At 30.3% G+C, this 24276-nt stretch overlaps 1 protein-coding gene across 4 annotated transcripts in view; it reads left to right on the top strand.

Annotated features, from left to right (window-relative positions):
* The window catches only part of LOC147803248 (coatomer subunit gamma-1-like), a 71468-nt gene that overhangs the window by 29039 nt on the left and 18153 nt on the right, over nucleotides 1-24276 (top strand). For 2 of the 4 annotated variants that reach the window (XR_015428942.1, XM_087150651.1), the window contains exons 4-7: nucleotides 10639-10715; nucleotides 15723-15902; nucleotides 20061-20190; nucleotides 21528-21590. Coding sequence is in view for 1 of the 4 variants with exons in the window: in XM_087150651.1 (XP_087006777.1) it covers nucleotides 15900-15902; nucleotides 20061-20190; nucleotides 21528-21590 (196 nt within the window). In the remaining 3 variants the exon portion in view is untranslated. The remainder of the gene's footprint in view (nucleotides 1-10638; nucleotides 10716-15722; nucleotides 15903-20060; nucleotides 20191-21527; nucleotides 21591-24276) is intronic. The other 2 variants (XR_015428944.1, XR_015428943.1) reach the window with 1 other exon arrangement.

The raw sequence follows: 24276 nt of genomic DNA, 5'->3' as shown, positions 1-24276 counted from the left end.
CAAAATTCTTATCAAATAAAAAACAATTATCTAAACAGTTGCTGATTGTCATGTAATTTTTCAAACTAAAATAGCAATTTTTGTATGTTAAGGAGTTACTATATATTTCTACGTCACTGTTATTGATATGTTTCAGAGGGCTGTAGTTAGATTAGACTATAATATGAACATAATGACTCGGTCCATTGTTAAAGTTTTTTTTCCCAATATAATTTGAAAAGTAATATTACTGATATATTTGCTATAAATCACATAACAGTATTTATTAAAAGAAATAAAATATTAATTTATATTCTCAGTAGTTTTAATTTGCTAAACCAGGTAGTTTTTCAAGTAGTAATTGTCTCTTATGTGAACTGAGGAAAAATATAATTTCCAGCTTTATTTTGTTAATTGGTAATTTTTCCCCCACTAAATGTTAAGTATCAATGTAATCGTTTTTATAATAATAGATTAGTACACAATTGTATGTTAATACATTATTTATTACCTTAAACTGTCTGGAATTTATTATTAAAGGGTTGCGCTTGCGTAAAATTTAATATCGTGGAAATTCAGCTTTTTTGCGTTTTGGCTAATCTCATCCCTGATTTAATTTAAAAAAAGCAAAACAGTAATATAAGATTTATGAGATTTCAGATGCTTCAATGCTGATAAGATTTTAAAATGCTTCAAACCAAAACTAATATGCAAATCAAAATAAAGTTGCTTAAAATTTTAAATGTAGATAAAATCCTGTTTTAAGTTAGTAAAATCAGAAAATTTATTAATTTTGGAAAACTGGAAATAGACTAATTAAAAAAAAATTAAGCAGCAATTGATAGATACTTGCTTTATATTTTACATATTACGTAATAAGAAAATACTAAAAAATTAAATAAGACCTGATGTTTATATAATGTTTTAAACCAAACCAAATGGAAAATCAGAACTAAAACTACAGTATAATTTTAAGAACATAAATTAAAATTTTGTATATATGAGTAATCTGTGTTTCAAGAATTTAAAATTAGAAAAATTGTACTAATAATTCAAAATTGAAAACAAAAAAATAAGAACAATTGTTTTTATATGCATGTGTAAATAATTAAATTTATAGGTACCAGGCCTTAGTAAATATTGATGCATCTAGCATTGCCTACTATATTACATACCTGGTAACAAATAAAAATATTTAATCTTAAAAAGACTTCATCTTTGCTTAATGTACTTAATCGAATTAAAGCTGCAAAGAATTTTTAAAAATTTGAATTAAACAAGAAACTATAACAATTATTCACTACTGAAAATTTAAGTTAAAAATTCAAACATTTAATATTTTATACATATAATTTATATAAATCAATTGAGAGATACTTATGTAAATATTATTGATATTTATTCATTACTATGTTAAATGTCAAATAATTATAAAAAATCAACTTTATACTAAAACTTCAAACCAAAATAAAGATGCTATGTAATTTTAAAAACGCATATTAAGTCTTAAAGGAAGGTATAAAATCAGTCTTCTCAAAATTTAAATCTGAAAACTAATTATTCCACTCTAAAATTAAAAGAATAAGAAAATTTATAAAAAAAATTATTTTAGCATATATGTAAATGGATAAGTATTATTGCTTGATCTTCAATATTACATGCCAGATTACTAAAAAGTATGACATAAAATCTCATGTTTATGTTTCAAAGCAGAACTATTTTTTATTAAAATAACTATTTGTCATTGATACGTAGATAAATAAGATATTCAACAGAAATGCACTGTAAATTTTGTTTGTACTTAATATATTACAAACAATAAAATATACAATATGAAAAATATTGTACAAATTAAGAATTACAGATTTTTCACATCAAAGAAGAGAAAAATGCAATATAGCGTCGAAAAATCCAATATTTGCACGATGTAAAGCTAAAAAATAGATTTAATGTAATCTAAAATAATATAAGTAATCTCAATTACTATGTAATCTATAAAATATCTATCTAATAAATCATATTAGTAACTTTTATACAAAATAAACAGATGGAGTTAGCATTTTAATAACTTAAAAAGGAATGAACAATTTATTTAGAAGAAAATCTAGTACGTAACAATTTTTTCGATAAGTTACTCATTGTTACAGGGTGTGATTATAATCGATACGCTTTTAATTTAAAAATTAAATTTGATTAAAACAGCACAATATATCTAATACATTAGAAGAAGCATTTAAATGTATTTAAATAAGATAAAGTGAACTTACTTCTCAAAAGGTTTGCTTTTCAAAGATGAACACTTTTCAAATAGGTCGCTTCCAATCGGTTTAAATGGCTACCTCAGTCCGCTGTCTTTCTTTTCGACCTTCGTCAACTTAAAATCTAACACCCAGAGAGTAACATCACAACTAGAGAGTCGAAACAATATTTCGGCTGGAACACCCTATCTTTTGCTATCCTTTATCTATCCTTAGTTTTGAGCTAAACCACAGTTGCGTTACATGGAGAGGAAGACAGCGAGTACCTCCCACGGTTAGCTTGACGGCAAGGGGACTCTAACCCAGGATCTGTCAACCACTGAGGATATGTCATGTCAGCACTGTGGTTGGTGCAAGCCAGATGCGGAATTCGTATCGCCTGTGTTCGCATTATTGGAAGACGAACGCCCTGTCTCCTGAGCAATCACGGCTCGTGATTTTCTCATTTTATTTTATTTTGAACCCACCGTTGAACAGCCGTAGCCTTGTAATTTTGGACCCAATCCAGAAGACAAGTGAACTCCTGGATCGGTACCACCACAGGTATTGATTTGTTATGGGAACATGAAAAACTATAAGACTCGACATATTTAACGTGCATCAGTCACCATTCACTACCATTTTCATTAATTTATTCTTCGGCTGGCGAGGATCGAACCCGCGACCTCTTGGACACAGGGCTAAAGAGAATAGAAGGGCTAGTTCACTCCGCTCTTAGAGCTGAAGCTACGATTTCCCTCCTCATGACGTCACTGTGTCCACAGATCTCGGAGATCGCAAGCAAAGATATGATAACTTCGCATCTTTCTCTTTGTAAAAATAAGTTTGACTTTTTCTGGTTATTAGCCTTCAAACTTTACGTAATTAACACATTATTTCCGTTCATAAACATAGTTCAAAAAAAAACTTTCTTGGTTATTATATTAAAAAAAATACCATTTTAAACTTATAAAAATGTTTTGCTAGTTGGTGAAAATGACACGATAAATACTTTATTTTAAAAAGTTCAATTTTAACTTTAACTATAAGGAAAAATGAAGGCATATATCGACACTTTTTTTATCTACATATTCTTTTATAACGATAAGTTAAGTTAAATTTAGAATCCCTGATTTTAAAATACGTCGTTAATAACAATTTGTCCATACTTAATCATTAGGAAACATCAACCTTAAACGCTAATTACTGAAACAAAATAATAATTTAGGTTCATAATGACATTAGAAATTTTACAATTGTTTATAGACATTTAAATTTACGATGATATAATTTATAGAAATTTAAATTGAAGAGAATATAATTTTTAAAAAAAATCATAAATATTTAGAATAACTACATTAAAAAATATGTTATGAAATTAGGAAAATTTCAACTATATACTATATATTTTATTTATACTTTTTATTTACATTTTAATTTTCTCTGACTTTATCCATTTTTTAATTCTTTTCACCTGCCTTTCTTTATGAAGTAACGAGGCGGTTTCTACTTAGATAATGAATTTTTATAAAAGTTCTTAACGACTGAATAAACGTATTGCTGTTTTATATTAACTGTGTCATTTCGGAATCCATTCTTTACATAGTTGTTCATTTACTTTAGGGAACACGCGAAAAATTATACATTTTCCTTTTGTTTTTGTATCAGAATTTTTGCAAGTTGCAATCGCGCAAACTGGCATTTCGATAATAGTTTTAAATTCTTGTAAATTCACTGCAAAAACTGAGGAAAGTCATTATAGAAAATAACAAATGTCTCAGAATATCTCGCAAAAAGAAATGATCCAATATTAGTTAGAGCTAGTAAGGCCAAACGCTCCGTTCTTGAAGTAAAAGTGCGAGCTTTGCGCCAAAGTGACGTCACTGGAGTGACGTCGGAGGATCGGCGCGGGGAGAGATACTTCAAAGGAGTGAACCAGCCCTTCTATTCTCTTTAGCCCTGTCTTGGACATCGGTCCAGCACCCTACCGACCAAGCTATCCCGGTGTTTACACTGGCCAGGATAGCCTGGTACTCCCCGTATAGTAAATGGTTACTGCTATGCGTTAAATCTGCCGGGTCACAGAGACCTCTATGCTTCCATAACAAATCATACCTCTAGGGGTACTGATCCAGAAGTTTCTTTGTCTTCTGGATTGGGCTTAAAATTATAAGGCTACTGAGTTGAACATTAGTAGTCGCAAAACCAAAATTGGGCAGGCTGTTCAACGACTGTTTTATAATTATAATATAACACTTAATGTTTACGCAATTCGTTCGACTATGATCCATTTCAACTTACCATCGATCTGCCAATCATTTCACACGTTTGATTAAATATTTGCTTGTCCGCTTGTATGCGTATGCTGAGCTGAATTCGGTGGGAAAATTTCTGGTACTCTCATGTATAGCAGCCTTTTGCAAGAGATTCTCAATTTCAGAATTTTCAGGCTTCATTTTCCGCCCTCTGAAATTAAATCGAAAAATTCTCTTATTTTTGCTGATCACTGGGTAGCCAATTTTTTTCCTAATAGTAAAGAAATTTTTTTCTTCTTTTGTTAATTTCATCGTTAGTGAAGTGCTGTCGTCTTCGTCACTGGCAAGCTAAATGGCCTTCTCGCTCTCATTATATATAGATCAGTACCATAATCCTTGAATTTGACATGGGGATCATTCACTAATTACGTATTTTGATGTTTATCCCCAGAGCAATCAAGAATTACAAAGCTTTATTGCCTCTAAATTTCCGTCTCTCATTTATTCCTTAATTTAATAAAGATAAAAATTGATTGAGATTTTTACTTGCAATATTTTTATCTGAGGGTCCATCCACCTGTAATTTACTAAATTTTTTTAAAAAGATTTCTTGTATTTAACTAATTTTTTTTATTACTTTTTGTTGTTGTATTAATACTTTTAAAATTTTCAATGTTCTTAATTTGTTTTATGAAAAAACTCAATAATACTTAAAGGCAAGATTTAAAAAAGTATGGATTGTTTTTCGCAGCATGTCCTTATTTAGAATTTGAGCAATTAAACCCTACATTCAATCAATAATTCAATCAATTAAAAAAGTATGAAGTTAGGGGCTTTCGCTATTTTAAATGCAGCAAAAAAATCTTATGTTATTCCAAAAAACTCTAAATTCATTTCTTCATGATTTGATTTAAAAACAATTGAGATAAAAAAAAATCAATCATCTGAAGTTTGTTAAATATTATGAATTTAGGGACCATATAATAATTTTCTCCTAACAAAAGTGTTTTGTTTCACAACTCGTTTATTTACATTCCAAAATTATTTTTTTTTAATCATTACAAGAGAGAAATTCTGAAACCAAGTAACAAATTTTAATAAAAATTATTAGGGGTTATTCACTAATCTACATTTGGTATACCAATTTATTTAAATTTTCTTAATCTGCTTAATTCTTTACATAACTCTATAAATTCGATATGATCAATAACATAATCTTGTTAATGTTTTGTTGAATATGCTTTTATGAATAACTTTTATTTAAATCTAAAAAATACACTTGTGAACTTTTATAAATAATAGTTAAATTAATTATAATTTTTTATAAACTTCTTTACCTTATTAAATAAAGTAATTACTATTGATTTAAGAAATATAATGGGTCACTCAATATTAAATATGCTTAAAATTGGGTATTAGTTTTTTTTATGTTTTCAAATGTAATCAAGAAAAGAATTCTTTGTTAGAAACTAACTATTTAATCATGATCGCGTGAAGTTCTTGAAAATTATTTTGCATTTTGTCAATGCATATAAGAGGAACTTCCAACAATAGGAAGAGAATACTTTTATTAGTGCCCATATCCTAATTATGATATTTTTTAAAGTTCTCACAAATATCTTTTGAGCACTTAAAAGGTGCTTATTTTTTGATAAATTTGGCTGCGCACTCTGGTTTTAGCACATTAAAATCGATGATTAGATCAAAAGTTACTAAGGGTGGACTCTTTTTAATTTTTCGCACTCTGTATGCCATGTACACCTAATTTTATACAATTTTTTTTATTAAAACAATAAAAACTTTCTATGAAAGTTTTCTTCAAAATTAAGAGGTCATTAATGCTAATTTCACTCTTTGCGTGTTTCGTCAGATCTCGAAAATATTTTAAATCCAACAAAAATTTTACCCACATTAAAAAAAGGGGTTAGATTCAAAACACATTTTCGCTGACCAAGAAAACACAAGACCACAAACGTAGGCACAATGTGAGAAATCGTTAGACCACACGACAAAAATTTGTGTCTAAAACAAGTTTTAACATATTTATGATTGAGAAAGAAAGGTTTGAGTTTAACCTCCTTATAATTTTTCTCTTCAAATAAAATTTCTGGCCGCAGCTGTCAACTGGTAGGCTCCTTAAGGATCAAGTACAGGGCTGCTGTTATTATCTAACCTCCTTATTTTGAAACAAAACTATTTGTTAAATATGAATAAAAATATGTCTTAGCCCATTAACCGACCAAACAACCACGTGTTTTAATTTTTCTCAGAACATTAACATCTAGTGAGAAATTGTCAGCTTGTGAAAAAATATTTATTATTGCTAACTCCAAAAAGGTTGCGTCCAAAAACATCCTGAATCCAACTTCTGAAAAATTGATTATTTTGGTTAACTAGTAGTTTTTATTTGAAGTAACATTTGAAATTATACTTTATCCTAGCAGTTCAAAATTTTTTTTTCCGTTTGTGGAACCCTTAATAATCAAACTTCCTTCTGTGGAACCCCGATTTCATAAATTAAGTTCATTAGGTGAATATACAAACTAATTATTAAAAATTACTAATATGAAAGACTACTAATTATGAAAAACTACTACACTGGTTATCATAAATTAAGGAAAAATCACAAAAATAGCGATAACTCTTTCAAAAGTAAGCCAAACCGTGCAAAATTTGCATATGTTGTCCACTAAAAGTAGCTGAGTAAAATTGCAATATGCAAATTAGTGGCGCTGCACTCGGCTTACGTCATCTGCCTGGAGCATAAAAGTCCAAGTTTGAGAGAAAGCACACAAATTTTACTGTGATTGCGACATTGAAAATCTGAGATAGCCAATTCGTAATAATGACCTCTAGGCATCATTTGCCTGAAGAACTACGATGGAGAGCCATCGGGAGACTAGAGGCAGGGCAGAGTCAATCAGAAGTGGCCAGATGGCTAAATGTGAGTCCATCTGTGGTTCATAGACTTTGGAGGCAATTTCAAACCACAGATTCGGCATCTAGGAGGTTCAGTCAAGGACGGCCAACTGTTACGACCAGTGCCGATGACCGATATTTGACATTAAGTGCACGCAGGAATAGAACCGCTACTCCGACACATCTTAGATCCTCTCTTGCTGCAGCCACCGGAAGGTTGGTGTCAACGTCAACTGTGCGCAGAAGGCTCCACGAAGGTGGTCTGTATGCGAGACGACCAGCCATTTGCGTGCCGCTCACATCACGCCATAGGAGAGACCGTTTGCAGTGGGCCCGACAACATGTCCACTGGACGTCAGATCAATGGAGGCCTGTTCTCTTTACGGATGAGTCCAGGTTTAGTCTAGAAAGTGACAGTAGACGTTATTTGATATGGAGAGAACCTGGGACCCGTTATCATCCATCAAACATCCGTGAAAGAGATGCATACGGAAGAGGCAGTGTCTGTGTTTGGGGAGGCATATCCTTAGGAGGGCGCACATACCTCCATGTCTTTCCAAGGGGAACCGTGAATGCTCAGGTTTATCGAGACAACATCCTTGATGCTTATGTGCGCCCATATGCCGGGGCAATTGGTGATTGCTTCCTGTTACAGGACGATAATGCAAGACCACACAGAGCTCGCATTGTTGATGATTATCTTCAACAGGAAACAATTACTCGCATGGAGTGGCCAGCTCGATCCCCGGACTTGAATCCTATCGAGCACGTTTGGGATGCTCTAGGGAGGCGTGTATCTGCCATCAATCCGCCCCCTCAGACCCTTGCCACGCTTGCAACTGCTTTACAAGAGCAATGGCTCTCACTTCCTATTGAACTGATAGACCGCATAATTGAAAGCATCACACATCGCTGTTTGTGCTGTATTGCTTCTAGAGGCAATCATATTCCATATTAAAGGTACTTTTTCTATTGCAAACCGATACTTCCAATTTGTTTATTTTATACATGTGCTAATTTCTATACTACTATTAATGTCTGATAATTTCTTTTTATGTTGTTTAATACCTTACTATGTGTTGTATATTGTGGGTAAGTTTCATAAAATTCCATGTGTAATTTCTTGAGTTATCGCGATTTTTGTGAATTTTCCTTAATTTATGATAACCAGTGTATAAGACAATTATAAATTTATTAACCAATAAAGGGATATTTCATTTTCGAACTGTCTAATAGTAAGAATGAAATTTTTTCGTATCTTAAATTAGGTTTGATATCCGACTGTTGAATTAGTAAGCGGAATTTAATCTAGGCATAGATTTGTTTTCAGTCATAAGCTAAAAATGAATGAAATAGGCCGTTGAAATGGAAACTAAAAAGAACTTAAGTTGAAATTAGTTGTTAGGGAAGTACATTTCTTTATTAACGAATTCAGTTTTGATTTGAAGATCGCAATGGGAAGTACTAATGCAAAGTTGTGTAAGTCCATCAATAAGTTGTTTGTATTTAATTTTTCATAAGTATGTGCCTTTTCTTTTGTCAATTTACATTTAATAATTCAGTAAAGACATCCGAAATATTAAGTAAATAATGATTTAATTAATGTACCTAAATATAATTGTAGGTTTCAAAAATGTTACAAAGTTCAAAGTCTCGGTACCCCTTTAAATCTTCCACGGAACCATAAGGTTCCGCGAAACACCATTTGGGAACAGCAACTTTGGCCCATAGAAGAAAATCGTGATCATTCCAAGAATTGTCCTCGCTCAGTATACAGACATAAGCCAGGTCGTAACAAGTTGTAGCTAATTGTTAATGTACATGGTGCGTAGCGTTTTAAAATGTGAGTAAAGGTACTTATTTTCGTTTGTTAAAAAACAAGCTCTTGAAGGTGCTTTTTTAATGGGTGTTTTTGAAAAGTGTTAAATTTTCCCTTTTCGAAAATGATTTTTTTTCCTTTACCCTGTCGAGTTTCGCCACGTATTACGGAAAAACGTGGTTTTCACATTGTTCTATTCAACGTTTTCATAATTCATTTAACAACAATACATTACCATTGGTCCATGGCGTATAAAAGCGTCGATCCTTTTACATGTTTGATGACATACTTGCGAGTCGGCATGTGCGTCGACTGAGCTGGGTTCAGTGAGATTTTTGCTCTCTCATGTGCAACTCTGCTGCAATTTGAAAGATATTCTCAATTTCAGGCTTCATATTCCACCCTCTGAAATCGAACCGAAAAATCTCTCGATCTTTTTATGGTGGCTAATGAAATCAAGAAAAGAGTTCTCTATCAGAAACCAATTATCAAAGACTTTTCATGATCATGATAAAATAACTAGTTTGCATTTTGTTAATGTTTTTAGTGCTTAAAAAGAATTTAAAAGGTGCTTATTTTTTTGTTGAAAGATTTTACTACGCACCCTGATCTAATCAGGGCTGATTGTGATCCGGAAAAGTTCCGGATTTTTCGCTAACAGTGATCCGGAAGTTTTCGGAGATCTAAGGTCCAGACTTTTCAAAAAATTATTGATCACAGAATTTCTGGAAAGCAAATTTTCAAAGGTGGAACTTAAAAACACAGTTTATTTGTTTGTAAGGGAGAGCCATATACTTTATAAGCTTATATTCATGATTAATATTTATTTTTTTATCAGTAAATAGCTATTATAATTATAAACTCAAGAAAGAAAGACATATTTGTAAATTTTAATGACTTTTCCAGGTCATCATAGGTATGTTAGCTACGTGTAAATGGTATAGGTATGTGTAACTCAAGAAATTTTTTGGAATTTTGACTTGGGCTCACAATCACCCCTGTCTAATAAACAAAAGAACAATTCACACATAGACAACTGGAAATTGACATAAAAAGAAAATTTATACAAACCTGTTAGTCAGCTTGTCTTTACCTGTTTAATAGTTAATCGCATGCATGGATTGTGAGGGAAAGACAAAGCAATGCTTAAGTTTAATGATTTTTAATTCATTTTTATTGTTCAGTGTATATCTTAAAGAAATAATCAAAGAAGCCTTGCAAAAACACAGTAAAAACTTATGCCGTATAAAAAAGTAGTAAAAACTTATATCTTCTATATTACTCACATGTTTCTTTTGCACCATGCGAATATTCGTTATTTTAATTAAAAGTATTGTGAACGTATTAATACATTTTTACTTAATTTTGTGATTTGAAATGCTTATTAAAACTTTGCTTATGCTTTTTGTTATCTTTTCAATTTACGCAGGACAATTTGTGGCCCTTAATTTTTGGACAGGGATGTTAGGGTGTAAATGCTGTCTAATGTGGAGTAACATAATTCTGGTAAGAATTTTTTTCTCTTGTTTCATAAATTAAGATGTCCACGTAACTTTTATTTATAAATCATGGTTCTAAAAATATTTTAGTTTTGTTCTACTTGCAATGGAAATATTTTTTTATGATTTTTTAAAAGATTTTGATGCCACTTGTCAACTTTTGATACGTGTTTCTTTTGCTAGCTTTCTTTTCTTCTCAAAACTGCAAACTGCAACACAAACATTTTCTCTGAAACTACTTCAATAAACTTTAATTTTGTTGAACAATTTTTTTTTATAGTCAATAAAAAATTTCTGAAGTGATGTAACCTATAGAAAATTGCTGAAGATAATTGAATTAATATTTTGAAAAATACCCTCGCGTGCGCGTTGAATTAATGAAAAGCGTATACTAATTACTAAAAAACGGCGATCATTAATCTAGTGAGGGATCTTAAGTGTAAAAATTTGCCTCTTTATTTTAATTTTCAAAATCAACTGAAATAAAATTTTGCACTAAAAAAAATCAATCAAGTTTAACCATTTGACTCAGATAGAACATCGGTTTACCTTTTATACATTTTTTCTGGCAATCTAATTACAAGTAAAAATATATTTTGGTATTTTTTAATTATAACATCAGTCTAATGGTTACTAAAAAAATCTCTTACTTTATCAGAATTATATTTGTGCTAAGAAATACAATCTAATAAAGTAGTTTAAAATTTTTTATCCTTGATATTCAAAAATTTATCAAAAATTGATTGTAAAATTATATTTCAATGATGAATAGCTGTTTCTCTTCGATCTAAATAACTGCGAAGAAATGAAAATTTGAAAAATTGCTTGGACATTAGCCATCCGACATGTCATGCTGTATTTCATAATCATAAATTGTTGAAATGCTAAATATGATATTTTCACTCATTTTGATCTAAATTAATACAAAATTTTATGAAAAATGTGCAAAATAAAAACTCTTAAAATTGCTAAATTTTAAAGAAAGTAGTAATATGAAACACGAAACTAAGAAATAATTTATTTTTTATACTTAAACAATACAGATTTTTATTTTGTTACTAAACATTTAGTTGAATTATGATAGAAATTAAAATGTAAAGTAAGAGTATAAATCATTTCCAATGAGCAAAAATATTTTACTTTTCAAAACCGATTTCTTTTTTAAATTTTAGCAATTATTTTGCGTGTACAAATAACAAAGTTTAAATATTTTACACCGATGACTTTTTTAATTTTCATCAATTCTTCCATGCATAATCTGAAGTTGAAAATGGTTAAAGGATTTTAAGATCTTCATCAATGAAAAATGAAGGGTATTTACTTTTAGCAATGCTTATTACGAATTAGCAATAGGTAGGTGACGCATATTCATAAACTGAAATAATTAATAATGATTTTATAATACACGCTAAAAAATTAAGCACCCCAGACGCTAAATATATTTATGACCAAAAACAAGTTCAGCTGAATTCTGACCATGAAATTGAACTTAGACAAAAATTGGCCCATTGTACGAAATAATTAATGAAACTTTTGTTACCTACCCCACCTATAAAAAGTTATTAAAAAATATTAACTCAACTAAAAGGCCTGGATAGCTTTGTTGGTAGGGCACTGGACGCATATCCAAGAGGTCTAGAGTTCGATCCCCACCGACCGAAGACTCCCCGTGTAGTAAACGGTGACTGATGCACATTAAATTTGTTGAGTCTGAAAGTCCTCCATGCTCCCATAACAAATCATATCCCTGGGGGTACTGATCCAGGAGTTTCCTTGTCTTCTGGATTGGTTCAAAATTTCAAGGCTACTGAGTTGAACATTAGTAGTCGTAAACCCCAAAACTGGGTCGACTGTTCCTCGATAGTTATAAAATAAAGCAACTCAATTAAAGAGAGCGGCGAAAACAGTTTCATAATAAATTTTTTTGTTAACTAAAAATCCAAGACTTTTCAGGTGAAATTTCAAATTTAACAACGCAGAGTTAGCCCGTAACAGTAAGCTTATATTTGGCATCAAAAACTTTCATTTCAAAAACGTTAGTTTTTGTAAAAATAAAAATAAAAAATTTTAAAAAAATTCTTTAAAAAAAATTGCTCCAAAATCTTTTATTAGCCGCCTCGCCAATAAAAAGTAATGGCCGAAACGTTACTCAAGCATCAGTTTTAATTTGGCCCCAGTTTTGCAGTACATTTGAAAAAACAACGTAAAAAGTGGCTTCGCAACTATTTTTCTTTCTATGCTATAAACGCTAAAATAGAATTTTCGAAAATTGATAAAAACAAAATTTATTTTTGAAAATATTTCGTTGCAATATGTAACGTATCATGCGAAGATGCCAAATGTAACTCAACTTTGATTTTTTTTCTCTTTTGCACTTCAGAGTTGGGCTAAAATTTGCCTCAATAAGAACATACACCCAGGGTTGGTTTAACATTAGGATGTCTGGATTTTTAAGTATTGGTCCTAGAAGGACTTCCATTATTGGAACAAGATTCCTTTCTATCTAGGACCAATATTAAAAAGTATAGACACCCCAATATTTAACCAACATTATAAGCCTATAGGGGACCTAGATAGAAATGCTTGAACACTTCAATCTCAGTCCAATATCGGAAGCTATTCTAAGCAGGGTATCTGCGCACCTGGAAAATCTTGAAAGTCATGGATTTCAGTATTGAACAAAATTTGTCTTGAAATGTCTTGATTTTAATTATTTTTTTAAAAAAATAATGGATTTTGGTCGCCGAAAAATCTAATTTTTAAAATGGAATCTACACCCCTCCCCCTCCAATTTCATGAAGTTCCGAATATCTAAATTTGTAACAAAATCCCCATTCACAGTTATATTTTATTAAAATAAGAAATTTTTTTATCCTGTTCTTTAAAAATTATGGTGTTCTTTCAAAAAATGAAAGAAAAAACCGCATTTCCAGAGCGAATTATCTTTTAAATTTGTTTGATTTCAGAATTTTTGTTATTTTTCATTTCATCAATTTAAAATAACTGAAACAATCTTTAGTTGTTGCTCTTTGTGGTATTCTCTCTATTTAGCTCTTTATTCAAATTAAGTAATGTTTTTAAAAATGAGTCATATCGATTTACTTTTTAAAAATATTAAGAAATCTAAGATGAACTCTATCTAAGATGTCTACTACTGGGGACATAACGGTAGAAAGTTTTCCTTAAACGTAATTAAATTTAATTATCATTTTAATTTATAATTTGTTAAACACGAAATCAAGAAGAAAAGCTAATTTTATTTTAACCTGTGAAATAAACATTAAGAAATTAAACTAAATTTAATTAGGAATAATAAAAGATTGATTTAGCATATCTTTTAAGTTTGACTCATTTATTGAAGTAATGTAGTCTATTAAATGTAACAAAAAAAAAACAATTTTAAATTACTTTTTAATTAACAAATAAAAATTGCACTAAAACATAAATAGAGGAACATTTTTTGAACCTGCAGTAACTGCTATTTTAATTCTCCAACCTAGTTTGTAGTTTGCACAGTCTCAGCTCATTAGTTTGGCAAACTGCTGCACTCATTGACTTCTGGAAAAATAGACAGCATCTATTCTTTGGCTCCATGGTCAACCTATCAAACAGTGTTTTGCTAGTGTGAGGGAGATTTTTCTTTAATCTATTTACGAATTAAAAAGTACCAAAATAATGAGTGCCAGTTAATAAGAGTAGATCATCATGGAATAAAGTGTTTAATAACTAACCATCACATTACTGTCTAACACAACATATGTTAGACATTGTTATTAAAGATTTAAATGTTGACAACATTAGTTCTTTTATAATGCAATTTTTTCTTTCTTCATTTTCCTGAGTTTTATGCATTTTGTTTCTATTTCAAAGTTTTTAATGTAAATGCAATTTTTTGGTTGTTGTTTTTGTCATTATATATGCACATACATAAATGCTTGCTGGTCCTTAAAAATATATAAATATTAGGTGTATGAAAAACATAGAATTTTTGTGTGTGTGTGTGTGTGGATGGGTGTTTATTGAAATTTAGTATAAATATGGCAACATTGAGAAGCAAAATGGAGCAATGAAGACATTTATTTACATGACACATAATTTTAAGAAGAAAAGAAATATTCAAGAATTCGTTTCATTTATGAGCATGGTAGCCAGGTTGAGATATTCCATGTATATTGAAGCATAATAATATTTATAACTTTAACATAAAATTACTTTTATAAAATTTTTTGAAATGAAAAAAATATTTGAACAACCTTATTTAATAATTGTATTTTTCGTTCTCAATGCCCCTAATCTCTTGTGAAGCAAAACGATATTTTCGAATTTTATTATTACCATACCTGCCAAGTGTCCTGTTACCATCCTGCCAATTGTTTGCTTTACTCCTGTATTTTACGACTATCACCTGTCAACCCATATATTCTAAAATTTCTCTGTATTTTTTCAAGAAAGTTATTTTAAAAAAAATTTACCCAATAAAATATCCACTGATGACAAAAATACTTCTCTTATTCCTCAACAGATAGTGCTATTGCTAGCACTGCAGTACGTTGAGTGTTAATAGTTTAAGTATTCCTTGTAGTTAGGCTAATTGTTGGACGTTATCGTGGTTTTCCCCGCTATGTACTGCAAAGAAGGGTTAGTTCCTTCAAAAAGTTCTCCACGAAGGCAAATTTTGCCCTGTTCTTGATTGATCCAAGAGTTCCCTTGTCTTCTAGATTGGGTTCAAAATGACAAGGATACAGAGTTGAACATTAGAAGCCGTAAACCTAAAATTGGATTGGCTGTTTAACAATGGTTATAAGATAATTCATAAATAATGGTTTAAAAAATCATCTTTAGATATACATATTATTTTGGTAAATGTAAGTTCGTATATTATTTTCAATTTTGAATCTCTCTTTTTGACTTACATGATTATGCATGATGCATCAAAACTTTACTCGTAGCCTAATAAATGTCGATAGTAAAATCTCTGTTCATTGTTTTGAAAGTATATGCATTTGTTTTGCAGCTGCTGTCAGTTCCTTGGCTTAGTTTGGCTCTCACTGTGAATAGCTTCTCCCAAATATTTTAGTCCTTCTGCAGAGGAGTCTTCTTGATTGTGATGATGAAGTGAGAGACAGAGCAACCTACTATTTTAATATCTTAAATCAGAAGCAAAAAGGAATTTACTCCCAGATCATCTTGAATGGTACATCTCTCTTTGTTTATTAAATTTATAAATAAAGCTTTGGAATTTATATTTATAATAGTTTAGTGAAAGTAGGTATGAAGTGATATTTTAAGAAAAGCTTAATTTTTTAGTGTAAAATCAACTATTGCAGATATGGTTTCCAAATAGAAAATACATACAGTTTCCTAATTATCCAGGGTTTCCACTTCACAGGAGAAATACAGGAAATTTTGATTTTTTTTTCTCTACAATTTTGGAAAATACAGGGAAGTTAGTTTCGTTTCGTCTCTGAAAAAATGGTGACCACTCAATGCATAATCTATGATACTCCAACTATACTAAACTGTTTCAATTACCATAGCATTATTTAAATATGTTCATCTGTTCCTTTTTTTTTCTCAAAGTTTTTCCAGCAATTAAAACTAGTGTAGTTAGACTAATGTAGCTCACACAAGACCACAGTAATTGCGCTTCCTTTAAATATATTGTCTATAATGCACATGGTGCGTTGAAACAGATTAACTTGAATGCCCACAGATGGCGCTCGAACTGAACGAACATTAATGTTTTTTTCTTTTCTGTTTTAGTTTGATTTCTATAAAGGATGATCGTTTTTATGATATGTCCGTCCTCTCATTAAATTTGTTTAATTATTAGAATTCGTTTTCTTTTGAACACAAGCGACGTAGTAGCGAAGTCTGGTGAAAAGATAAAACCAGGTAAGAGAGAAAATTAGAATAATTTCTACTATACCTTTTCCATGCGTAGCGTTTTTTAAAAGTTCTTAATGGTGCTTATTTACGATTTTCGTTTTTTTAAAAGCAATTGAAACTGCTTTTTTCATGAGATAATTTTAAAAAGTGCTTAACTTTCCCTTCTCGAAGATTTTTTTTTCTTTACCATGTTGCTTTTCGCTGCGTATTATGTAAAAGCGTGGTTTTCACATTGTTCTATTCAACGTTTTCACAATTCATTCAGCCGCAATTCGTTTCGGCATGCTATTTGTCCGTAGCGTGTAATAGCACCCATCATGGTTGACATATTTGATGAAATACTTGTGGGTCGGCATGTGCGTCTACTTAACTGAATTAATTGAGATGCTCTCATGTGCAACTCCTGCTGCATTTTCTCAAGATATTCTCAATTTCAGGTGTCCACCCTCTGACGAACTGAAAAATCTCTCAATCTTTTTATGGTGGCTAATATAATCAAGAAAAGAGTTCTTTATCTGAAACTAGTTATTATGATCATGTAAAGTCTATGAAAATTCTTTTGCATATAGTGCTTAAAAATATTTTTTGAGTGCGTAAAAAAAGTACTTTAAAGATGCTTATTTTTTGTTGGGAGATTTGGCTACGCATCCTGCAATATGCACAGGGAATTTTTTTTCTTAGATTTGAGTGGAAACCCTGGTAAAGTTTTGAAATTTTTATTAGCAATAGTTTAGAGAAAAAAGATTTGAATATACAGTGTTATATTTTGAAAAAGCATTATTTTTTCAATTTAAAGATGGTTTCCGAAAATGGTCTCTAATGTGAACAGTTACCTACTTATGCTTTATATTGTTTCAAGCTGATGTTACGTAAATGCTGCTTTTTCACTAGCACATGAAGTACACATCTGTACAGTTTTTATTAAAAACAAGTTAATCTTAAATACAAAAGTATGGTTGAAAGCAATAGATAGGGTAAAAGTTAACTGTCGGTTCTGCCCTGTTAAATAGGTCACATTAAGGTTTCAGTTCATTTAAACTAACAATGTGTGGATTTATAGTTTAATGGTGAGGCTATCCCATAGGTTCCCAAAGTGGTCCAGGTGCACCCCCAGGGGTCCGTAGGAGACCACACGGGGGTCCACGTAGACGTGAAAAGAAAACAGGGGTTCACAAGTTGCAAATGGGGGTCCACGAAAATTTTTCTGGTTTTCATAATAAAGAACAAAACTTTTGGCTTGGATTTACCTTAAAAACTTTGAAGTCGGACACTAAAGGCGAATCGATAGTCCTGAGTGATTTTTTTTACAGAAAAATCTATTCCATTTACAAATATGATTTCGGTGGCAGCAGATGGAGCTCCTGCCATGTTCGGGTGACATCGTGGGTTTATAAGCTATCTTAAAAGAATAATACCAGGACTAATTGCAATTCACTGTGTCATCCACCGACAACACCTTGTAGCGAAAAACTTGAGTAATAGATTGCCCCAATCGCCTCAATTTATGATTAACGCAGTTAATAAAATAAGAAGCAATGTTTTGAATACCCGTTTATTTGCACTATTGTGCGATGAAAATGATGAAGATTTCCAACGACTACTCTTGCATACTGAAGTACGCTGGTTGTCGAAAGGTGCATGCTTATCGAGATTTTATTCACTCTTCGAATCAGTGATAGAGTGTCTGGAAACTGAAACACCATATTTAAAAAAAAATCTGTTCAAATATAAAGCGGATATTGCGTACTTAACAGATTTATTCATAAAATTCAATGACGTTAACTTGCAGTTACAAGTGGACAGCCTTAATTTAATAAAAACAAAGGGGGTAATTTCGGCTTTTCTTGGTAAATTGAAATTAGCACCAACGAGGAACTAACTGAAGGTGGAATTTAAAAAAGGCTATCAAACATTTTGGCTGCAGGCAGAAATCCCCGAAAAATATCCTGAGCTATGGGAAATTGCGAGAAAATTTTTGATAGCGTTTCCCTCGTCATATCTTGTCGAAAGAAGTTTCAGTGCCGTTACCAACCTGCTGTTAACAAAAAAATAGCAGATTGAACATCACAGAATGGGGAGATTTGAGATTACTTCTTACAAAACTGAAGCCAAATATTGATAATTTGCTGTCAATTCACCAAGTGCATCAGTCTCATTAAAAGTATGACTATTTTTTATTGTTGATTTACATTTCTGAGTTCATTGTTGATTTTTTGTAATAATAAATGTTTATAATTTTGTATAACCACAAGTATTATTTTAATAAATAGGACACAAGAAAATTTGCTACTTTTTCTCCCTTCTTAGCACCCCCAATTTAGGGCGATATTTTTAGGAGTTTTGGGAATACAGTAGAAATGTAGCAGCAGGGGGTCTACCGAAAATAGTAAAACTTTGAAAGTGGTCCACGAGAAAAAAAAGTTTGGGAACCTCTGGGCTATCCTCTTTCAGCAGTTGTGTGTGTGGGGGGGAGGGGTCAATTTTCAGATGGGCATTTGATTTTTATCTCTAGATTTCTGTTCTGAGATCCATTTGGTATATTTTATTCAGTTTATATAATATTTTAATTTAAATTATTTAAAAATAAATTTAAAATTCCAAAAGCAAAAAAAACAAAGTATTTAATTTGTCAAAATATATGGATTATTTTTCTTTTAAATTGTCGTTTAAAAGTTTTTGATAAAACAACTGAATTTTTTTCAATTTTATAATAAATAATTTAAACTTTTACTAAATTTAATTATGAAAATGTAGACAAAAGTATGTTGGACTAGTTTTAAAAAAAAGGGAAGCTATTTATTACATAACTAGAAAATCATTCTATTAAAAATACAAAATTTATTTCGAATGCATTCTGATTATTTGAAATTCAATGGATTATATTTAAGTAATAAATAGTCCCTTTTATCTTTTTTAAACAAGCGTGATAATATAGTTTTGTTTAGATTTTCATAATTAAGTTTAATGAGAACTTAAATTTATTATAAATTTAAAAAAATTTAGTTATTAAAACATATTTATTACAACTTTTTAAAAAAAATATAATCCTTAGGTTTTTAATTAAAAATATTGAACATCGATTCATTTTTTTTGTTCTTATAAATTTTAAGTTTTTAAAAAAAATTATTTAAATTCAAAAATAACTCATAAATTGAATAAAATATTATAAAAAAATATCCACTTGCGAAATGATAGTTGATAAATTCTTTCTCCTCAGCTGGGATACAAACCCCCGACCTCTCTTGTATAACTTGAACAGACTAGCATTTACGCTACAAACCATAATGAGCTGGAAAGTTTGTTAGTTTAAGATTAGCTGAAACTATGATGAGGCATATTTTAACCTAGGGGCAGAGCTGGCAGCTAATTTTTACCCTGTCTAAGGTTTTCAACTATGCTCTTTAAATGTTCCACATGATTACAATAGCTCCCTTTCATTTCTCATCAACGCATTTTTTTTAAGGTTTGTCAATTTCTATTGTTGGTTTGGAAAAACCTTTGCATCAATACACATTTAGAACCTTCAGAATTCCCCTTCGATATCAAAAGTGTGCCCGTGGCTACTCAACCTTTGATAGAAGATAAGAAAGCTGGTAAATTTCTTTTAAATGGAATTTAAGTGTATTTATTATGTGTATGCAGGGTATCTGAGCACCTGGAAAGTCATGAGAAATCATGGAAACTCATGAAGTTCGTTATTGAACAAAATTTGTCATGAAATGTCATGATTTTATCTATTTTTTTAAAGAAAATCATGTGAAGTCATGGTTTTTGGTCACAGAAAAAATCTAATTTTTGAAATGGAATTTACCCCCACCCTTCTCCGATTTTATGGTGTTGTGAATATCTGAATTTGTAACAAAATCCCTACGAACTGTCATATTTTATTAAATTATAAAATGTTTTCATCATGTTCTTTGAAAATTATGGCATTTGAAAAAAAGAAAAAAAAACAGATGATTGTGCTCTGGAAAAATCCATATTTTCGGATTTTTCGGTAAACGCGATCTGGAAGTTGACGGAAATCCAAGGTTCAAAATTCAAAAATTTCAAGAAATTGTTGATCACATTTATGCATAAAAAAAGTTATATTTTATTTAGAAGTATTAGAACTCGAATTTATACTTGGCATCACTTTCATTTGTAAGTATTCTTTCGGGTAGAATAATAAATGTGATTATAGATAAAAGTAAACTTACGCATAATTATTCATTTAAATTATGCTGCATATGATTTATTTAGAATTTCATTTTTTGAAAATAACAATGATTTAAATGTATAAAGACGTTAATTTTTTGAAATATGTAATTAATGATTTAATTAGAGAAATTTTCAGGATTTTTGAGTTGGGCTCACAATCACCCCTTAAAAAATGAAGGAAAAAACATAATTTCTTGAGCGAATTATCTTTTTAACTTATGTGATTTCAGAATTCTTGTCATTATTATTTTTTCATGATATCAATTAAAAATTCTAACTGAAGCAATCCAGTCATTGACAAATTTTTTTTTATTTCGAGATGAGAGCAGAAAAATTATGAGTCTTTTCTTTCCGATGAACAAGAAAAGTATCTTTAGAATATAATTCTGCAGAAAAAAAAGAAAAAAAAATTTGCTTTTTATATTTTTTTCAGCTATTTTATTGTTTCAACTCTTTCAATTATCTGTTTTATTAAATTTAAAATCTATAAATATGAAGATGCAGAGCATAACAGTTTTTGGTTATACCTATAATTTCAAATAATGTTATTGTAATGCTTTTTTAAATTTATTGCTGCGTTTTTTTTTTCGGAGAAAATAGTAACTTGGTTAAATCATGAGAAACTCTTCCAATTAGTCATGGACAGCCATGAATTTGAAAGTCTAAAATGTTGCAGATATCCTGTGTATGTAAGTATGATTATTTGATATTGTTGATTTGTTATTTTCAGATGTTCCCATCATTGGGAAGTGCAAAGATAAAGTTGCTGCTTCACGTCAAGATATATTTGCAGGTGAGGTATTTATCCTTTTCTTTGTTTAGTTTAACACTATTTTTTGAAGCTCTTGCTCCAAGAAAAATAAAGCCACAGTATAAGTGCCTTAAATTTTATACTGCATGTGAAACATTCTCCGGTTAATCCGACATTTGTGCCCTTCTCCTTTATTGAATTATTTCCACTGCAAGTGATGCTGAAAAAGTTAGTTAATTTGTTTTTCAATAACAATTAATAATTCTGTATACAGATTGATGCTTATTTTGGCAGCCTACTGCTACGTGGGAAATAGCTGTCTAGTTTGTTTTCCAGATAAAAATTGTGTTTTTCTAGAGCGTCTGGAGTGCATGGTTTCTAAGCTCAATTTAAAGCATGTGCCAGTGCACCGGTATAGCAGCTATCATCTTTGATGCATCGGAGCTCTGATTAAGCGGCCAACATGAAAAGACGCACGCCACGTTATAAGGGTTTAACTTTTATTTGTTCTGTTTTTATTGTACTTTTTAACGGAACATTTCAGGTAACCAATTGATTTATTATGATTTTGTTTAATGTATATTGATATATAAACCTGTCATAATGGGTATATATGTTATGGACAACTTAAAACTTGAGTGTCTAATAATATCGTAATAAAAAAATGAGATTTTTGAAATCTCGTTGAAAAGTTGTAATAACTGCTTAAGAGTCATTAAGATTTACGATAACATCAGAAAAAACTCGTGAAGAAGCTATTATTTGAAATCTCGTGGAAAAGCGTAGAAATAACTATTTGAAAAAAAATACGTCATTTTAACGATAAAGCTTACAAAGAAAGTGTAGTGAAATAAGATTATTTGAATGCGTGATTCAACTTCAGGATTAATAATATTATCACATTAAAAATTTCAAGATTTTAAAAATTTTGCGAAAATACGTTGTTATAACTGCCGAATAATCCAGAGATAATCGATGAAATCGACAGAAGTAAATCGCGTCAAAAAATGATTAATCAAATATGCGATAGATAACTGACTAGACAAAAAATCGTATTAAACGTTTCGGGATTTTAAAAAATTTAACGACATAGGTAGAGTTGTAACTGACGAAAGAAGGATCGAAACGTCACTTGGATTTACGATGTAAAAATTTTTTTTTAAAAAAAAAAAGCTAGTTTAGAAATGATTACTAAAATTTAAAGTTCATGTATCGTACTATCGTGTTAAAAATATTGGGTTTCTTTTAGCCGCGCAGAATTCCATACAATGACCACACAAAAGAGATCTAGAAATAAAATAGATTTACTATAGAATCTGTCAAAATTGAGCACGTCAAAAAGTGATAACTCAAAAAGAGCAATATAAAATTTTCAATATTTTTTAAAAAACATTTTGGAAGAAATTTTTTTTGCATGCCTGCCATGTCTCCTGTATTTCATTACTGTTTCCTGTATACCCGTATATTTTCAAATTTCTCCTTATTTGGTGAAAAAAAATTTTTTTGAAAAATTGCCGATAAAATATCGGCTGGTGGAAAAATACTAATCTCATTCCTCAACAGATAGTGCTATTTCCAGTACTGCAGTATGTTGAGTGCTAATAGTTTAAGTAGTTATAAATAATGGTTTAAAAAATCTTCTTTAGTATAATATTTATATACATTTTACTTTACTAAATGTAAGTGTTTATATTCAGGGTTCTGTTTAGAAGAAATTTGGGTCCTTTAATGGACCCTTCACAAAATATCTTTTCATAAAAACAGACCTTTCACAAAATATTTTAACTTAAAAACGGACCCTTCACAAAATGATTTTTCTTTTAATCGGACCCTTCACAAATTTGTTTATCTTCATTATTATTTTGTTAATCGAATAAACCCTTTACTGGGCAGAAAACAAGAAAGATGGATGTAAACGAATTAAGTTTTGTCTTCGACAGACGATTCTTCCATTATTCGTCCGAAATTAATATTCTGCGTTCAGCAGTATAGGCTAAATACCAAAACTTTGTACGTTGCATCTCTAATTTAGAAGCAGCAATTGTTGTTTATTTTTTAAAATTTAACTTTTTTAATTATAATTTTACAGTGTTGAGCATAATCTTGTACGTCTTTACAATTTAAAAACTCCTTGAAAAAAATTTTTTTGCAATAACGGACCCTATTTGCACAAATTCATAAAAGCGGACCCTGCTTGAGAGAATGTGAGTAATTTTTTCACAATTTCACGAAAAACGGACCTTTCACAAAATGTCTGGACAGACCCCTGTTTATATTGTAAAATAAATTGTTCCTGCGTCTAATTATGCAGTGATTTCTGTCACACAAAAAAATTTTTTTCTTGTTTTTTAATTCAAAAATTATCTCAAATATTTATTTCTCCCCTTTGTTACAATTTTTTTTTAAATTTTTTTTTATTCATTGCGTAGAAAACCTTTTAACTTAATAACTGGTTTCTACAATAAAGTTTATTATTACAATCATTTTATGTTATATATTTGAAAAAAGAGTTTTCAAATTTTAAAGTTTCTCATATAACAGAGAGGACAAAACTTAATGTTCCCTCAATTACACAAAATTGAGTGGTTGACAATAAGTATTGTTAAATCATGAAATTCTTCAGTATTTTCTAAGACAATACATCATAGTTTGTTTAAGCAGATTATGCTCTAATTATTTTGTGAAGTGAACCTATGTTTTGAGGCAAGATTTCTTTCTAGATTTAAAG

Source organism: Parasteatoda tepidariorum, chromosome 9 (genome assembly GCF_982258835.1).
Source record: "Parasteatoda tepidariorum strain Cologne lab strain chromosome 9, Ptep-v5.0, whole genome shotgun sequence".
Classification (NCBI taxonomy): domain Eukaryota; kingdom Metazoa; phylum Arthropoda; class Arachnida; order Araneae; family Theridiidae; genus Parasteatoda; species Parasteatoda tepidariorum.
The sequence above is the reverse complement of the archived record's forward strand: the minus strand, read 5'-3'. Positions and strand labels throughout refer to the sequence as shown.